The sequence below is a fragment of the Bos grunniens genome, chromosome 25 (genome assembly GCF_055505025.1).
Source record: "Bos grunniens cultivar Pamir isolate PY7600 chromosome 25, Bosgru_T2T1.0, whole genome shotgun sequence".
Classification (NCBI taxonomy): domain Eukaryota; kingdom Metazoa; phylum Chordata; class Mammalia; order Artiodactyla; family Bovidae; genus Bos; species Bos grunniens.
Window position 1 is genome coordinate 3,028,354 of NC_141189.1, and position 17,101 is coordinate 3,045,454.

Consider the following 17,101-nt stretch of genomic DNA (forward strand, 5'->3'; position numbering starts at 1 on the left):
CACGGCCATAAAATTGTCACCATGAGCATCTATCTGGGGCAGCAGGCTTCCTTGTTCACACCTAGTAGCGCGAGAAAAAGCCCGATCCCCAGCCAAAGGATGGGCGTCCTGCCCGTTAAGCTGATGAACTAACTTAGGTGTGGCCTAAGTTAGTCTGTGGCCACCCCAGACCAATGTCAGTTCAGGTCCATGCCACAGCCCGGCTGGCTGGAACCTGGTCTCCTGTGTCCGTCGCTAGAGGGAGGGACTGGAGAGCACCAGCTGGCACAGACCAGTCTGTGTGGCGTGGCCCTCTCAGCACAGAGCTGCTGCCCCAGGGCGGGCTGTGAGGAGACGCTGGACATCAGCCCACCTGGTGACCTCACGTCACCACTGAATATTTTATGAACAAGTGTAAGAGTCGTATTAAAGGATCACGTCGGTACTTTCTCATCATTACATTCAGGCTGTGGGCTAGCTTGCACTGATTCTCACAGTCCCAGCCTTCCTCCTGACTTGTTCACATGCTCCCTCCCCTTGGGGTTGGAAGGGCGGCCACCGGCAGCCCCCAGGGCAACAGAGGTCTGACCGGCACGCCCCCCTGGCACAGTCCTTCGGCTGGGCTCATGGGGAGCTCGGGTCCCCTGGCAGCTCCTCACTGCCTTGAACGAAGCCGGGGTGGCAGGCCTGCTGCTGGGAGCGGGGCTGGCTTGACTCCTCATCATGTGGCTGCCTGGGGAGGCTTGGGCACCACCCCAAATTCAGGATCTCCCAGGAAAGAGGACCCAGAGCATGGACGCCTGGTACCCGCTCCAGTCTTTAAAGATGGTCTTCTTCTTAAGCATTACAACCGTCACCAGAGTTGTGAATGAGTTGAATGTTGTTAGATATTTTAGTTTTCATTTAAAAATCAGTTCCTTTTGTATAAGTGCTCTGTTCAGAAAGAGTTGAATAGGCAGGGATGAAGTCTTCTGGGGAACTGACCCTTATTAATGTAATGTTCTGTAAAGTTTGGGAATTTTTGTGGTGTTCTTTTTGGCAATAGATACATTTCTCTTCACAAGTTTTGACTTTGCTACAGAAATTTAAAGCTAGAAGAAAAAATGAGCTTATAGATATAAATTATAATAGACGTAAACTTTAATATTTCTATTCTTTATGTACTTTTTTATTTTCAGTACCCTTGAAACAATGTCATAAATAATACAGAGAATTAATGGATATATTTTGGAGAATAATTCTGAGGAATAATAGGCATATTTGAAATTCCTATTGCAAAAATCAGATGTTAAAGAAAAAAAGTTATGATGTATTCAGTTTTAAAATTGTACTATTAAATGTGAAACTTCATGTGTAATAAATAATTCTTATTTAATTTTAGGTGCCAGTGTAACATATACTAAAATAAAATGGAACAATTTCCATGGTTCTATAAAGGAATCTATAAAGGAGTTATAAATAATTATAGTAAAGCTTTTGTGAAATATTTTTATGGGACTAAAAATTGAAAACGTCTTAATAGGGAAATTTTCTTAAATGAGAAATGGGGTAAGTTAGTCATAGAGACCTCAAATCTAATATATCCTATGGGAACCATGAATAAGCAGTAACTTCTTAAGATAATCTTAAAAAGTGTCTGAAAATCAAGAGATTTTGAAAAAGGTTTTTGGGGGTAGCAGGAAGAAAAAGATGATTGTTATGTTAAAATTTCTCATGGGAAGTTATTTATTTTGCATGTTTTTTGATGTTACTGGAATAGAGATCTCAGTTTACCTGAATCTGGAAGGGCTGTGACTATGTAGGATTAAAAGCGAACAAATAAAACTGTTCACCATAGAGTCACACAGTTTTGGGAGGTGATATAATCCACTCCAGCGTCCCAGGATTTTTCTAGTGTTTTGAACATGAGGGCGTAGGCTGGAGGACATTCGGTGCTCAGACTGTGAAGAAAGCGCTCTTCAGCAGACAAGGAAACGATCACTTACCTTTGTTTTTTTTTGTTTTTTAACACAGGGTCTTACCGCCTCCCAACCTCCTTAACTAGTAAAAAGAATACAGAACTATAACATGGGCAAAGCATACCCATTTAATGAAAGGTTGCTCGGATTTATGAAATTTTTGTCTTTATTGCTTTTCTTCTTCTTCTTTTAAATAAGGGTAAGAGTCTGTATGGGGTATGGTTGGCAGAGCACCAGTCTATATGTGAGAAGACTTAGTCCTCCCTCTGGCATCGTCACCTTGCTGGGTTACCTTGATTGTTGTTCAGTCTCTCAGTTGTATCCGACTCTTTTTGACCCCATGGACTGCAGTACTCCAAGCTTCCCTGTCCTTCACCATCTCCGAGAGCTTCCAAACTCATCTCCCAAACTCATGTCCATTGAATCAGCGATGCCATCTAACCATCTCGTCCTCTGCTGTCCCCTTCTCCTGCCTTCAGTCTTTCCCAGCATCAGGGTCTTTTCCAGTGAGTTGGCTCTTTGCATCAGGTGGCTAAAGTATTGGAGCTTCAACTTCAGCATCAGGCCTTCCAATGAATATTCAGGATTGATTTCCTTTAGGATTGACTAGTTTGATCTCCTTGCAGTCCAAGGGACTCTCAAGAGTCTTCTTAATCACCCCAGTTTGAAAGTATCAGTTCTTTGGGGATCAGCCTTCTTTATGGTCCAACTCTCACATCCGTACATGACTACTGAAAAAACCATAGCTTAGACTAGACGGACCTTTGTCGGCAAAGCGATGCCTCTGTGTTACCTTGGACAAACAACATAACCTCTCTGATCCTTGGTTTTCTCATTTCTAAAGAGAAGGTGTGCGGGTCAGATGTGTCCCAGGGGTTCCTTTTTACCGTAGGACTGGAGTATATGAGGAGTCAGGGATGATGGCCTAGAGGAACCTCTGAGTGTGACAAGCCCTGGGTGTGTGTGTTCCAAAGGCTGTCTTCCCACAGCTGGGGGAGGTGGCATCTGGGGCTCCCAGACCCCTGCCCGGCAGGAGCGAGTGCATCGTTGGACCGAGGAGGCTCGGCCTCCGCCTCATTCCTTAGGTCGGCCTGGGGATTCGTTTCTGTCCTTCCAGATCTTGTTTTAACCTAAAAAACAAAAAACAAAACCCAACTGTGGATGTTCCTTTGCAGTTGGCCTGGTGACTTAACGTGCTTTGCAGAGAAGTTCTGTGGGTGGGCCTTGACCCTGTCCTTTCCTCTCCCCTGACGCAGAGCCATCACACTGGAGAACCAGCTGGTGATCCTGGCAGCGGCGGCCAGCGACGCGGGGGCCTACTACGTGCAGGCGGTCAACGAGAGAAACGGGGAGAACAAGACCAGCCCGCCCGTGCACCTGAGCATAGCCAGTGAGTGCCCGGCCCGCACGGCCACGGGGGCGGGTGACGCTGGGCGCGGCTGTGCAGCAAGTCTCGCCTCTCTGGCTGGTGGTTATGGTTCAGGGTTGATCCAGTGTCTATAGCTGCTTTCCTTGAAGTGACTGGCAGGAAATGTGAACCCGACCAGTAATTGTAAATGCAAGATCTTATTTATTTGGGGGAACTTAAAGACAAAAATTTTTTTTTTGCTTTGGTACTCTGTTAATGTATATGTTTTTTAAGAACAGAACATCTTGGGGCTTATAAGGAGTCGTATCCATGAAACTTATATGGGACGAGATTAGGCCACAGGTTGTGTTCTTTTACTTTAATTTTTAAAAAACCTTTGAGAAAATGTAGATATTAAGTTTTGTTAAAATTAGGAGTGTATCTTAAGAATAACTAAAAGCGTGGATCATGAAGAAAATGCACACATGTCACAGTTAAATGTTCAGTTTATTTAAGGAAGTTTTAGTTTGAAGCAACTTAGTTTACATATTTGGCCTTCGAAAGAAGGCTCCAAAAATTGTCCGTCCAAGAGCTGATTGCCAGAGAAGTGGGGAATGATTAGAAGCGAGAACTTGGAGCCGAAAGAGATCAAAGGTAAGTCTCAGAAGTGCCACCAATGTCTGCAGCGAGAAGCTTCATGGTCGGAAAGGCAGGGACTGTGCTGTTGAGAAAACACAGCTGGAAGATGGTTGTGGAAAATTTCAGAATACTATGATCACATCATAATAGAGTGAGTTAAGTAACTTTGTCTGTATAGTGGTAGATTTCATCTTTTTACAAAGCTCTTTGGAGGAATGGCTTTCCCCTTCGGTGGTTTTGTGTCATAGATGAGCTCGACCACAGCGTCTGCCTCACCTGGTCCCCAATGATGCCGTTGCTTTAGGCCCAGCACAGCTCCTGGGAGAGTGTAGCCAGCACCGGGGTCAGGAGGCAGCGGGCATTAACCGAGTGTGCCCTCACCTGCCCTGCACGTGCCCAGCAAGTGCTCCCAGGGGGCCACCACCCTGTCGTCAGCACCGTAATTCCTGGGAGTTGAGTCCTCAGCTCCAGACCACAGATGGTGCAGGTCTGGCCTTCAGTGGGGCCTCTTCGGGTTGTGGAGAGCTGTGTCCACTGATTCGACATTGGGCTCACAACATCCAGTGTGCGTTGCTCTGCTGTTTAAAGGACCCCATGAACCAAGAATCACAGCAGTAAAAAATGCGATTTATGAAGACTTTTCAATACTAATCGGAGAAGGCAATGGTACCCCACTCCAGTACTCTTGCCTGGAAAATCCCATGGATGGAGGAAACTGTGTTATTAAATAGACTGTGATAATTAGTTATTTCCAACTTACATCATTAGAGCCATTTATTCTGTTTAGCAAATCTGATTCAACACTCAATTGTAAAGTATGTACTAGGCTATTAAAAATAGGTCAGATTAGTAGAATTCTGAGTCAGAAACAAAAAAGTTGACCTTAGTCTATTGGGGGTGGGGGGCGCTGCACAGATATTCTGGTTAACTTGATGCCGACCTCGCAAAGTTCTGAAACAGCCACACCCAGGAGTTTCCTATGGGGCCGGAAAATGAGCCAATACAGTGGGTTTGCAGGTTGCCATGCTGACACAGTACCAAGCCTTAGATAATTGGAATATGTAAATTTTTTAATAATTTCAGTGTCTAACCAAGAAGCATTTTAGCAGCAGCTCATAAATATTATAATTAACTGCCTTGCATTTTGTTCCATGTGTATTTTTATCTTTTTGTTGGCACCAGGTGAAATGTGTAGAAGGTGAGATGTAAGGATGTGATGCTATGGACAGACTCATCCTAAGTCTTAGGAGAAGACCTGCATTCTGTCTGCTTTTGTGTTCTTTGCTGTTTATGGGGACCAGATAGAACGTGACAAGTAAGGAAGGAGACAACCATTTTAATTCTTGAGTGAACTGGCCTGTTGACGTATTTCCCTAAAAGTTAAACGGCACCCAATCATGCATTTTCTCACTGGAGTTCTATTTAGAAAACCTCTAAAGATCAGAAGTCTTGATAAATCTGCAGAAAACCCCAGAATTGCTTGTTTATTTATTTTTACTATTATTTATTTCTGTTTTAAAATTTTGGACCGTGCTCTGCAGCTGGTGGGATCTTCGTTTCCTGACCAGAGATGGAACCCCCCCACCCTGCAGTGGAGGCTCAGAGTCCTAACCACGGGCCCCCCAGTGGACGCCAGGGAAGGCCCCAGAGTGACTGCTCAGGTGTTTCTCCTCTCTGGACTGTGGGGACACTGTGGGGATGGGGGGACCCCTGCCAGCACCATGAGAAATACGGAGGGTGCATCACCTCCACCGGATTTATTATGGGATTATAAATAATGAATAAAATTAAAATTATAGAAAAAGTAAACTCCATAAATTTATTATGAAACACTCTTGAGACCTGTTCACGCAGACAGTAAGATGCAGTGTGTTCTTCAGACCTAGACATCTTTTTTCCTCTGATGTAGGCTTCTTAAAAATACCAAACAAGATTGATGAAAAATTTTAGAAACTGGCCAGCCAGCATTTCTGAAGAATCTAAAGATATTACAGCCAATTATCATTTAACGATGATAAATTTTCCCTTGGCATCAGGAGAATAAAGTAGGGAACCTTTCTGTAGTGAATCTGATCAAGGTGGTAAGCTGCTGGCAATTAAATTCCTGGTGGCTTGCACTGTAATTAACTTAAAAGTGGAGAGAGCCACACAGCCCACCGCTTGTTTGCAGTCATCATACTAAACTGTTCCTCTTGCTGGGACAGCCTGGCGTCCAGCTGGAGCAGCTCCCGGGCCGGCCGTGCCTGGACCCCCCCAAGTGAGCGATCCCCTATCACCCGGCCGGCAGGAGGAGACGCTGTGTTTCCCCGCACAGTAACCTTACCACCAGCTCAGTGGCTGAATATTTTGGCTACACGGGAAGCTTATAGGAAGCAAAAAGGTTGAGATTAAAAATAAAATTTTGAGGCAGCGCAGCAATCCGAGTGGCCGTGCAGCCCGACTGTGGTACCCCCGCTGCTCCCCGCCCTGCCCCTGCACGTGGTTAAGAGGGTAAGTCACCGCGTCCTGCCGGGCGTTCCTGCCTGCCGGGAAGGGGAGGCCGTCTCTGGGCTGTCCACCCCTGCTCCCGGGGAAAGCCTGCCGCGATCTCGGGGTGGATTCACTTTGAAGTCTTCACGTGACGTGAAGCCAGCAGATGTTAAGGACGTAGGTGGACCGCTGAAGCACGCTGCATGAATTTTTCATGGCCGACTCCCGCAGCTCAGGTGCACGCCAGGAAAAGAACGGGCTGTGCTCGCCTGAGAGGACGTGTTTCCAGTCTGAGGGCAAACCCAGGCAAGCTCCATACACCTGTCAAGCCGCGCTCGGCTTTCCCTTTGAAGATTTTACATAGACTTAACTCGTGTGGATCAGATCTTCTAAAGTGAATTAATCTGTGAATGAGAGTTTCTTTTTTAAAAAGGGAAAGATAGAGTTTAGGAGATGAGACGAGTTCTGTACAGTGATTAACCGATTATTGTTTCAACGCCCTCATACGAGCCTTAGACACATCATCAGCTCTGACCTAATCTTCAGAATGTCCAGCATAATGAGACTCTCTGCTGGGCACGAAGCTTAGATTAGGAAAGAAACGACTGCTCTCTCCTTCCTGCTTTTCTCACCTCTCTCATTTTAATGTCTCCTCTTCAAACAGCGTTTGCAGATAGGATATCATTTCAGCTGATGCTCCTTGAGGCTGGCAAACCCTTGCTTTTAATTCTGAAGCCCACTTAACACTCTTTCGTCCTCTATAATGCTGATTTAACCGCAGCCCTCGCATACGGTTAGCAGTTGAAAGTGAATTCCTGAGAATAATGTCTGCGAGCATTCGTCCGAGAGGACTGCCCTGTACAGCATGGCTTTCGTGTGCCCGGATAAACTTCCGTCTTACTTTCTTCGTGCCTCTAACACCACAGGCAGAGAGGGGCCTTTCAGCATGCGGCTTTCTCTTGTTCTTTGACGTGGGCTGGATACCCAAAGTGATAGGAACGATTTGAAATGTTTTTAGAAAGCAATCTGGAGGTAGTGTCTTATTACAAATGACCAATTTCAGATCCAGCGATGACTTTATAGGTTACATGGTACCTCACCGTCAGAATGTTCAGAAACATAAAAACAGGAAGTGTCCTTCACAGTAGAATTTAATCATTGAGCTTGTGCGTGCTGAGTCACTTCAGTTGTGTCTGACTCTTAGTGACCCCATGGACTGCAGCCTGATGTGTGCACACTGAGCTGTGCTGAGGAATGAGCATGTATCATACCAACAGGTGAGGTACAGGAAGGTGAAGAACACGGTATCTTGAGTATCCTGTGAATCGTGACAGCGTCATTCCATCTTCAGTTCGTGTCTCAGGACACAAGATACACTTGGTGAATGGAAACCCGTATTTTGCTCGGTCCTCCTGATAGTGTTCAGTTCTCTGGACAGGCTCTTCAACATCTGACTGCGGAGGGCGTTTGTCCTGGAACGTGGCTGATGAAGGGCTCGGGTGTCGATGTCGCCATTTGTACTTCTGTGGCTCCCTTGCTAGGCTTGTAACTCAGATCTGTGACTTCCCCCCAGGGGTACTTTGTATCCAGTTGTCTACCCTGTCAGTTAGTTTAGCTAAAAATACACAAATACATGAATCCACCTACCAGGCAAAGGTGAAACCAGGGCCCACTGGAAGGTTCTGAGAGCAGATGGACGTAGGAAGGCATCCTGCCCGCCTGGAAGATGAGAGTTTTCCACCTGCCTTGGGGCGCTTGCGTGCAGTGTGTGGTGGGCCGTCACACTGGTGGACCCCCATCTGCATAGCGGCATTGACGATTAGTTCTCTTCTTACGGTTCCAGTTCAAGAACACAAGCGAGAATGCCAGTTCTGGTGTAGGTGTCCACGGTGGTGGGTGAGGTTTGGAATAAGTGTACAGCTGGGGATTCTCCGCCAGACTTGAGAAATAAAGGTCAAAGTGATTAAAAACAACGAGGCCCTGATTCTCTCCCCACGTGCGCGAGACAAAGCCGGGTTGTTTTTTTGTCATCTACTCGTTTTCTCTCCATCGAATTCCCATCTTTTCTCATCCCAAGCTGTCTTCCTTTTCCCCCTCTGTGACTTATTTCAGTCTGACTTCATCCTTGGTAAACCCTGGGGTGTTGGGTTCAAGCATGAGTTATAATTTGCCCTCCGCTTTCAAGCACATTTGGGGTGCCCAACATCTCCACTCTCCCAAAGCAGTGCTCCTCACATGGGCTACGATGCCCCCCAGGGTGCACAGAGACTTCCCAGAGGGTGAGCAATCTGGTGTGATTCTCAGGGCAGCTGTTTCCAACTGCTTCCTCATCTTCTTTGTAAAGATCAGATCATCCTAGGGATTGATTCTCTGGTAGTCCGGTGGTTATGACTCGGTGTTCACGCTGCCTGGGTCCAGATTCGAACCTTGCTTGGGGAGCTAAGATCCTGCAAGCCGCAGCATGGCCAATGATAATAATTAAAAATTAAAGATAAAACCCAGACCGTCCTGAGGATGCCCCAAGTGTCGGGAGACTTTTCTCACCATTATCCCTCTCCTATGGGCGTGTGTCCCACTCTTCCTGAATCTTCAGTACAGGCGTCATCTGAGGGTGCAAACTCCAGGAGCCAAACAAAGGGGTAATTCTAAATGTCGGTGTCAGAACTGAGACAGTGAAGTACTCTAATAGCTGGGAAGTAAATCCTTTTATAAATCAGGTGTTTTCAATTCGCTGCTGTCTACAAAATGAGGCAAATCCCAAAGGCACTGTCAGCTGACAGTTTATTATAAGCAATCTTCCGTGATCGATCGCCAAGTGACAGAAAGCCCGCTTGCTTTCAGTATGGGCAGGCATTTCCAGACCTGCAGTTTGGGGACTGCCCCGCTCTACTCAGCAAACAGTGAGTGAAAGGGGTGGTGGCTTCAGGCCATGTGTTCAAGAGCTAGCAGGCCACCTTCACGCTCCCCCTCCCCTGTGGGCCCACCATGGAGGGGCCACATGCAGATGGTGGAGCCGCCAGCAGGGCAGGCTGAACCACTGCATGGAAAGAACAGCCCTGGGGAGTCACCCCAGCTACGTGAGACTCAATGTGGGTGGGAAAGGGCTTCCCATGTGGCTCAGTAGTAAAGAATCCACCTGCCAAAGCAGGAGACATGGGTTCAATCCTGGATTGGGAAGATCCCCTGAAGGAGGAGGGCATGGCAACCCACTCCAGTATTCTTGCCTGGAGAATGCTAGGCTCCCACAGAGGAGCCTGGCGGGCTACAGTCCATGGGGTCACAAAAGAGTCAGACACAACTTAGCAACTAAACAACAGCCAACAACCAGCGGAAAACTCTGTGTGCTAAGCACTGAGATTGCAGAGTTTATTTGTTATTGGAACAAATAGTAGTCTACATATCTAATAAATTACTGTGTGACTTGTGGTATACTAAGAGGAATTTAAACAATTGAGAGAGATTTCTATAACAGAATTCCCTCCATTTTCATCTACTTTTTTATATGAGCAAAATTTCCCAGCAGTTACTTCTACAAAAAAGAAAAGTAGGATTAGAATGAGGGTAAGCCTTGCCATCCATCTCATGCATGTCCTGTGATTTTTTTTCTTGTATGTAATATTCACTAAAATTTGTTATACATGTATTTTTTTTTTTGGAGGGTGCAAGTAATAATTGTAACAGTAGCTCAATTTAGAGCATGAGGTTTTTTTAAACTCTGGAAGCCTTTGTTTGCTGGGAATTTTTTAATTTATATACATAGTTTTTCAGAGGTTGTGATAGGGTGATCAATAAAATACATTTAATCATTAAATACAATAAATTAGGATAAAATTCTGTTGGAGGAATATAATGAAAACACAAATTCAGAAAGGAAAATAGAAATGGAAAATTTTTGACTATTAAAAACTAGAGGTTGTTCATGAATTGTTTAAATGGGTGCTGATGCGTATCAAATCCTTAGACCTGCTCTATCAAATATTTAGGTTCCTTTGGATACATATAAGAGTACTGCAATGGTTTATGTTATTAAAATATACTAGAACATTAAAATATTAAAATATACCAGAAATTATATTCTTTACACTTCTTCAAATCTGTGTTTAAAAACTTCAGATGTCAACTTATGCTATGGAAATGATAACTTGGTTTTTAAAAAGTTCTTTTAGGTGATGTAACAGCAAAAACTTGTCTAAGCTATATCAGATTTGGTGATAATTTATAAATAAGCTGTTGAGTGACTCCTCAAGGGCACAGGTAGAGGGTACTTGCTCCTTGAGATAAAGATAGGTGTTTCACATACGTTTTCCTCCTGAAATGCCACACTTGCCCTGGGAGTTAATGATCCACCCATTTCAAAGCTGAGGTCGCTAAGGCCCTAAGAAGTTAGGCTATTGACGGAAAGCACAAGAAGTTAAATGGAGAGTTGAGAATTCAAGCCAAGGTCTGTCTGACTGCCAAACACCCTAGTTTCTCCTCTAGGAGGGAGGCTGGACCGGGCCCTTGGTGTGAGCTGTGTACTGATGCAGGGAGCCCCAGGAAAAGGCTACATGTGTGGGCAAAGTGGCCGCTCCCTGAGGCAGCACCCCCTGGTCTGGAGGTTCTCTGTCAGGAGCTCTTCCACACCTGGCCACGGAGGAGGAGGCTGTGTTTTAAAAAGCGAGAGCTTCTGTTTTGACCCCAGAACCACTTCCGCTAACCATTCAGTCCTGGTAAAGCCCGTGTGCTACACGTGCAGACGCAGTGTGGAGCCTGGCCCCGTTTTGCTACCCGCTGAGGTCAGCTCGGGTGGCCTGGACTTAGACCCCACTCACCTGGACACAGGTGGGCTTTCGGGTGTCGTGAGAGATGATACTGGAGCCAGCGCTGACCAGCGCGCATCAGGGCGATAAATCACAACATCCAACTAGATACCACGTGGGCTGTCAGGTGGGATGTGGTTGGTCTCAGTGTTTCCCACAGGCACGGTTTTGCTCCCCCACTTCCCAAGCGTTCCTGTTGACACGCTGGGGTGCATTTTGCAGACTGAGTGAATGAGACGCCCCCCGGGAGTTAGGGGAGTACACGGAGGAAGTCCATTCACCAAGCAGATCCTGACCAGCTGGATGCGGTAAATGAGCCATAGTATTCATTTACTTCTCCCAATTATAACATGGTTATTTAAGGGCACAAATAAATTAGGCAGTGATTTGCCTAATCAGGTTTTTTACAGACTCTTCCACAAAACTCAGCTTTAAGAATTTCCCCAAAACCCCTCTCCTCCTGCCCCCTTACTAACCGTACCACTTCAGGTGATTATATCCAGATATGTGTTTATTTTTGACCACACTGGGTCTTCACTGTTGCCCACAGGCTTTCTCTAGTTACAGCGACTGGGAGCGACTCTTGGCTGCGGTGCACGGGCTCCTCACTGAGGTGCTTTCTCTTGTTGCTGCTCCCAGGCTCCCGAGCGCGGGCTCAGTAGCTGCGGCTCCCGGGCTCCCGAGCGCGGGCTCAGTAGCTGCGGCTCCCGGGCTCCCGAGCGCGGGCTCAGTAGCTGCGGCTCCCGGGCTCCCGAGCGCGGGCTCAGTAGCTGCGGCTCCCGGGCTCCCGAGCGCAGGCTCAGTAGTTGTGGCACACGGGTCTAGCTCCTTCACAGCATGTGGGATCCTCCCAGACCAGGAATCGAACCTGTGTCCCCTGCATTTGCTGGTGGATTCTTATCCACTCTACCACCAGGGAAGTCCCTATAGCCAGATATTTAAACACAGGACTCTTGAGGCAGCTGGAGAACTGTCAGTAGAAGTACCTCTAACAACTTTTACCCTTGACTTTGGGGTCCAGTGTCTTAACCCTAGCCAACAGCCACATCCTAAATTTAGGTAACTGAGAATTGAAGAACATTTCACTATAGGCTCATAATATGCAAACATAACATTTCAAAACTTAATAACATTTGGAGAGCAACTCAACATTATAACTCAATATTGTAACATTTTAACTTACTGTATACTTATGCAGTATCTTCCTAGTTCTGACCAAAGACAAGGAGTTTTTAGACTGCACAGACAAAGGGGATGGAAAATTGAATTTTCTGTATAATCATTTATGAACTCTAACATCTATTCATTGTCCATCTTGTCTGGGGAAATCCCAGGCAAAGTTGTAGTTATCATCTGAGATGAGACCGCAGAACTAGTTGTTAGTTGTAAACGTGGTTTTCTCAGTTGTTGAATAAAAACGACACACACTTCCCAGTACCATTTCTTTTTATGAATGAGTTCAGTATTTGGAATCTGATAATTCAGAAACATCTGTTTAGCTTCTCTTCCTTAGGCCTTTTTGAGGTTTTTCCAACTCCAGCTTGTAGATTATTTAGATAGCAGAATTGTTTTCAATTTGTAAAATCATATTGAAAGTCCTTAAACTGGTTGTGGCCTTAAGTAGGCAGCCTGATGTTTGGTCATCTTCTGATAACAGCTCAGATCTACCTTTACCGCTTAGTCATAATGTTTTATTACTGACCACAATAAATGATGTTCTTTTGGCTCTTACAGAAGGCAGTTATAGCAGGTAATTAAAATTGTAGCTCTTTACACGGTGGCTGAGAATATTAAATCAAATCTTAAGAAAATCAGGTAAAATGTTGTTAAAGAGAAAGGCCACTCAGCTGCTCTGAAGACCATTACCAGATCCCAAGTGCCGGAGTCCCCTGCTCTTCCAAGAACATTTTGTATCCGAGATGTAAAAAAGATGACATTTATGTCATAAATAATAGGAGCCAGAAACCGATCTTAAGAAGTAGACCCTTTCTGTGTTCTAACTGGTGAGTCCTCCGCAGTGGTCTCTGCGTGTAATTCTTTGTTATTTCAGGCAATTATCCTGCTTGTGCCCTCTCACCTCTCATGATCTTCAGGAATATCCTGCTTGGCACAAAGTCAGTCCCCATTCTCACAGCCTCGTGTAGCTCGATATCTGGCAAAGCAGGGCGTCTGCGAGTGTAAGAAGCGTGACTTCTGATGGTCAGTGTAACTTGCTGTTGGCCCAGGAACGTCAGGCAAGCGTAGCTTCTTAAGATGGATTCCAAGGACTGCTCTTTCCTGTAGTTTTATAGGATCACAGATATGTGAGCTCGGGATTTTCTGGTTCACCTTAGTTGCAGATGAGAATGACTATCTGAGGAGCCTGAAGGATGTACTGTGTGGTTTTCCCAGGGAGCAGGACATAAACAAAAACCCAGAAGAGCAAAAACTCTGGTGGAAGGATGACTGCTTTTTCATTTTGGTCCGGGGCCTGGGAGTAGGAGTTAGAGCTCCAGGAGACGTAAGTCAGTGGCGGCGACCCAGTCGGCTGGCCCCGCGGGTGGGTCTGTCTGTTTGCCTGTTCTACTGATAATGGAGTTCGCTGAGCTGTATCCCAGCGGGTATTAAATGACCCTCTCCCTGCAGCTCCCTTCACTTCCCTTGGAAGATTGTCCACACACTAACGTACTTCCCCATCAGGGTGTCGCTCAGTGGCTGTATGGATTCAGACAGGGCGAAGCACAGCAAGGCTTGCTGTCATCTGGGAGGGTTCCCAGCACTAATGGCTCCCGAATTCAGCCTGCTCCCTTTCCATCCCTTCAGACTCTGGGAAGCATGCTGATTAGTCAGAGTGTCCTACGTATGAAAACCAGACAGACAGGCTGCCCTTTGGTTAATAGCTCGTTTAAGAAAGTTTCAGTGGTTTACTCAGGAAGACCAAACTCAATAGAGGAAAACATCCTCAGAAAAACCTATGCAAACAATGTTACCATTATAAAGAAATATAAAGTGAACAGGTGTAGTTAGAGCCTTTCATTCCTTTCTTCATTTTCACCACAACATTAAAAGCATCATTACGGTGACCATGCTCTTACAAAGATGAGGGCAGGAGTTCTGCTCTCTTGAACTCTGTCCTGGCGTTGACATCAGCTGGGTTGAATCTACCTCTGAAGTCTGCACCTGAGGGACTGGGTGGTCACCAGTGTGCCCCCACGGGCTTCAGTGCCGACTGGTTGGTGCCCCTACTCTGCTGGCCTGATGGTCATTAGACATCTTGAATCCCTGGCCCGGAAGAACACTCAGGATGCACAGAGAAGTAGCTGGAGCATCGTTGTGGGAGCAGTTGGCATCCTCTGCCATTCCGGAGTCACCCCGTGCTCAGCCCCAAACACCTGAAGAGGAGCAGTCAGAAGTGCTGCAGGGCCGTCTCCTTGGCTTCTCATTTTTCTTCCAAAATGTATAACCCCCATTTAAGAACTTCAGACTTCCTCCCTGGTATTTTGTTCAGAAAACACTGAGCACCTAATATCTACCAGGCATTATACTTGACACTGAGAAAACTAAGTGAATAAATGAGACGTGTGGTTCTTAGGACGTCCCCAGCAGTCCAGAGAGGCTAAGACCCCACACTGCCAGTGCAAGGGCCATGAGTTCCATCTGATCAGGAAACTAAGACCCTACATGCTGCCACACGTGGCCAAAAAAAAAATAAGACACACGATTCCTGCCCTTCCTGAGCTCGCTCTTTCTTGAGGAGAGGTGGATCCATGAGCAAATGTTGAGGATACAGCATGTTAAATGCCGAATGGACGTTTCTCTTCTAGGGCCAGAGAAGCGTTGTTAGCAGAGCTCTGTCCTCTCGTCTCCTGTTGATGGAGGGATGCAGCACCAGCGAGGTGGTTACGAGAGGATGTCTGGGGTCGGACTGTGCTCTGTGGGGCTGGAGACCACTAGACCTGCCGTCCTGGTGGCCGCTCCCCCAGCTTCAAACACGCGTCTCCTCTCCACCAGAACGTGCTTTCCACCAGGCCGGGGGCGGGGGCGGGGGGGGGCGTCTGTTTCTCTGCGCGGCTCGAAGAATGCGTGGCAAGTAATAGGGACTCTGTAAAGACTTGTGAATGAGTGAAGCAAATGCATTGCTTTCTTCCCTGTCTTCATTCTTCACCCTGCGCAATGGACCATTATTTGTACTCTCTTGTTCTTTTTTTCCTTAACATTTATTTATTTGGCTGTGTCGGGTCTTAGTTGCGGCACGCAGATTCTCTGTTGCCGTGTGGGATTGTCTGCTGCAGCTCCCGGGCTCTGCGGGTGTGGTGTGCGGGCCTAGCTGCCCAGAGGCATGTGGGATCCTAGTTCCCTGACCAGGGGTGGTAGCCACTTGCCCTGCCTTGCAAGGCCGATTCTTAGCCAGGGGACCACCGGGGAAGACCCTGTGCCCTCCTGCCCTTGACCTCTGCCACCTGTGGCTGCTCGGTGCCTTCTCACTCGCTGTCCTCCTGTCCTCCTCCAGCTCCTTGTCTTTAGGGGTCTCCAGCTCCTTCGGTTCCCTCCACTCCCACACGAGAGGCCTCTCCATTGTCTCACCCTCGGGTGCAATGTTTTGTTTGCTTTTCCGCTGTTCACTTCTCCTCGGAGGACTCACTGATTCTGTGACTGTAACTGTCACCTTCGGTCAAATGTTCTCTCCCGATACTTCTCGGCATCCAGTCCTTGCTAAGCAGAAAGTTGGATGAATGATTTTAAGTCCATGATGACTCTAAAATCCTGATTATCTTCTAACTATTTAACTTCTTTGCTTGACTTAGTAAGGTGACCTGACATGGAAGTCTTGCTCCCATGCGCCTCCTCAATTATCGATTGTTTTCTGTTTAATGACTCCTTTTGGCCCTCAGGTCTCCGGCTTCCCTCTTTCTCTCTCTCCCTCGTCCAAGAGATTATGCACCTCCTGGTAACAGGAGAAAAAGCGATCAGGAAGTTAGGCCCTGAGAACAGGATCTCAGGTGGTGCTGTTGGACATTGTCGCTTGGAAATCAAATTAGCCTGTCCTTCCACTTCCTGCCTCAAAGTCTGTTCTTCTCTTAAATTCCCTACAAAGTCATCCCCCCTGCTTTCTGTGCTCCCAGCTCTCAGCTCTCCCTGATCATGTAGTTAAATCCCAGATTCTTAGAATGCCCATCCATCCACCCATCCGTCCACTGTTTGGTTCACTCAGCACACCTGAGCTCATTCAGCACTTGGTGAGCGGCCCCTGACAACGTACTGGTGATCCAGGCAGGCCGGATTCTGCTGTCAGAGCTGCACTGCTGGGAGCAAGAGACAAACCAGCACTTTCCCCTGGGCGTCCTAAGTTGGAGGCAGACGTTCCCCACGCGTCCTGAGTGTCTGCCCCTTCCTTTTCTAATCCTTCTCCTGCTTTAAAAGGTAGGGTTGGGAAAGTGAAAGTGAAAGTCACTAGTCATGTCCGACTTTCTGTGACCCAGTGGACTATACAACCCATGGAATTCTCCTGGCCAGAATACTGGTGTGGGTAGCCTTTCCCTTCTCCAGGGGGTCTTCCCAACCCAGGGATCAAACCCAGGTCTCCCGCATCGCAGGCAGATTCTTCACTGTCTGAGCCACCAGGGAAGCCCAAGAATACAGGGGTGAGTAGCCTAGTCCTTCTCCAGGGGGTCTTCCCAACCCAGGGATCAAACCCAGGTCTCCTGCATTGCAGGCAGATTCTTCACTGTCTGAGCCACCAGGGAAGCCCAAGAATACAGGGGTGAGTAGCCTAGTCCTTCTCCAGGGGGTCTTCCCTACCCAGGGATCAAACCCAGGTCTCCTGCATCACAGGCAGATCCTTCACTGTCTGAGCCACCAGGGAAGCCCAAGAATACAGGGGTGAGTAGCCTAGTCCTTCTCCAGGGGGTCTTCCCAACCCAGGGATCAAA

At 47.0% G+C, this 17,101-nt stretch overlaps 1 protein-coding gene across 4 annotated transcripts in view; it reads left to right on the forward strand.

Annotated features, from left to right (window-relative positions):
* The window catches only part of SDK1 (sidekick cell adhesion molecule 1), a 742,921-nt gene that overhangs the window by 450,169 nt on the left and 275,651 nt on the right, over positions 1 to 17,101 (forward strand). For all 4 annotated transcript variants that reach the window (XM_086376792.1, XM_086376793.1, XM_086376794.1 and 1 more), the window contains exon 5: positions 3,194 to 3,327. In XM_086376792.1, the coding sequence (XP_086232918.1) occupies positions 3,194 to 3,327 (134 nt within the window). The remainder of the gene's footprint in view (positions 1 to 3,193; positions 3,328 to 17,101) is intronic.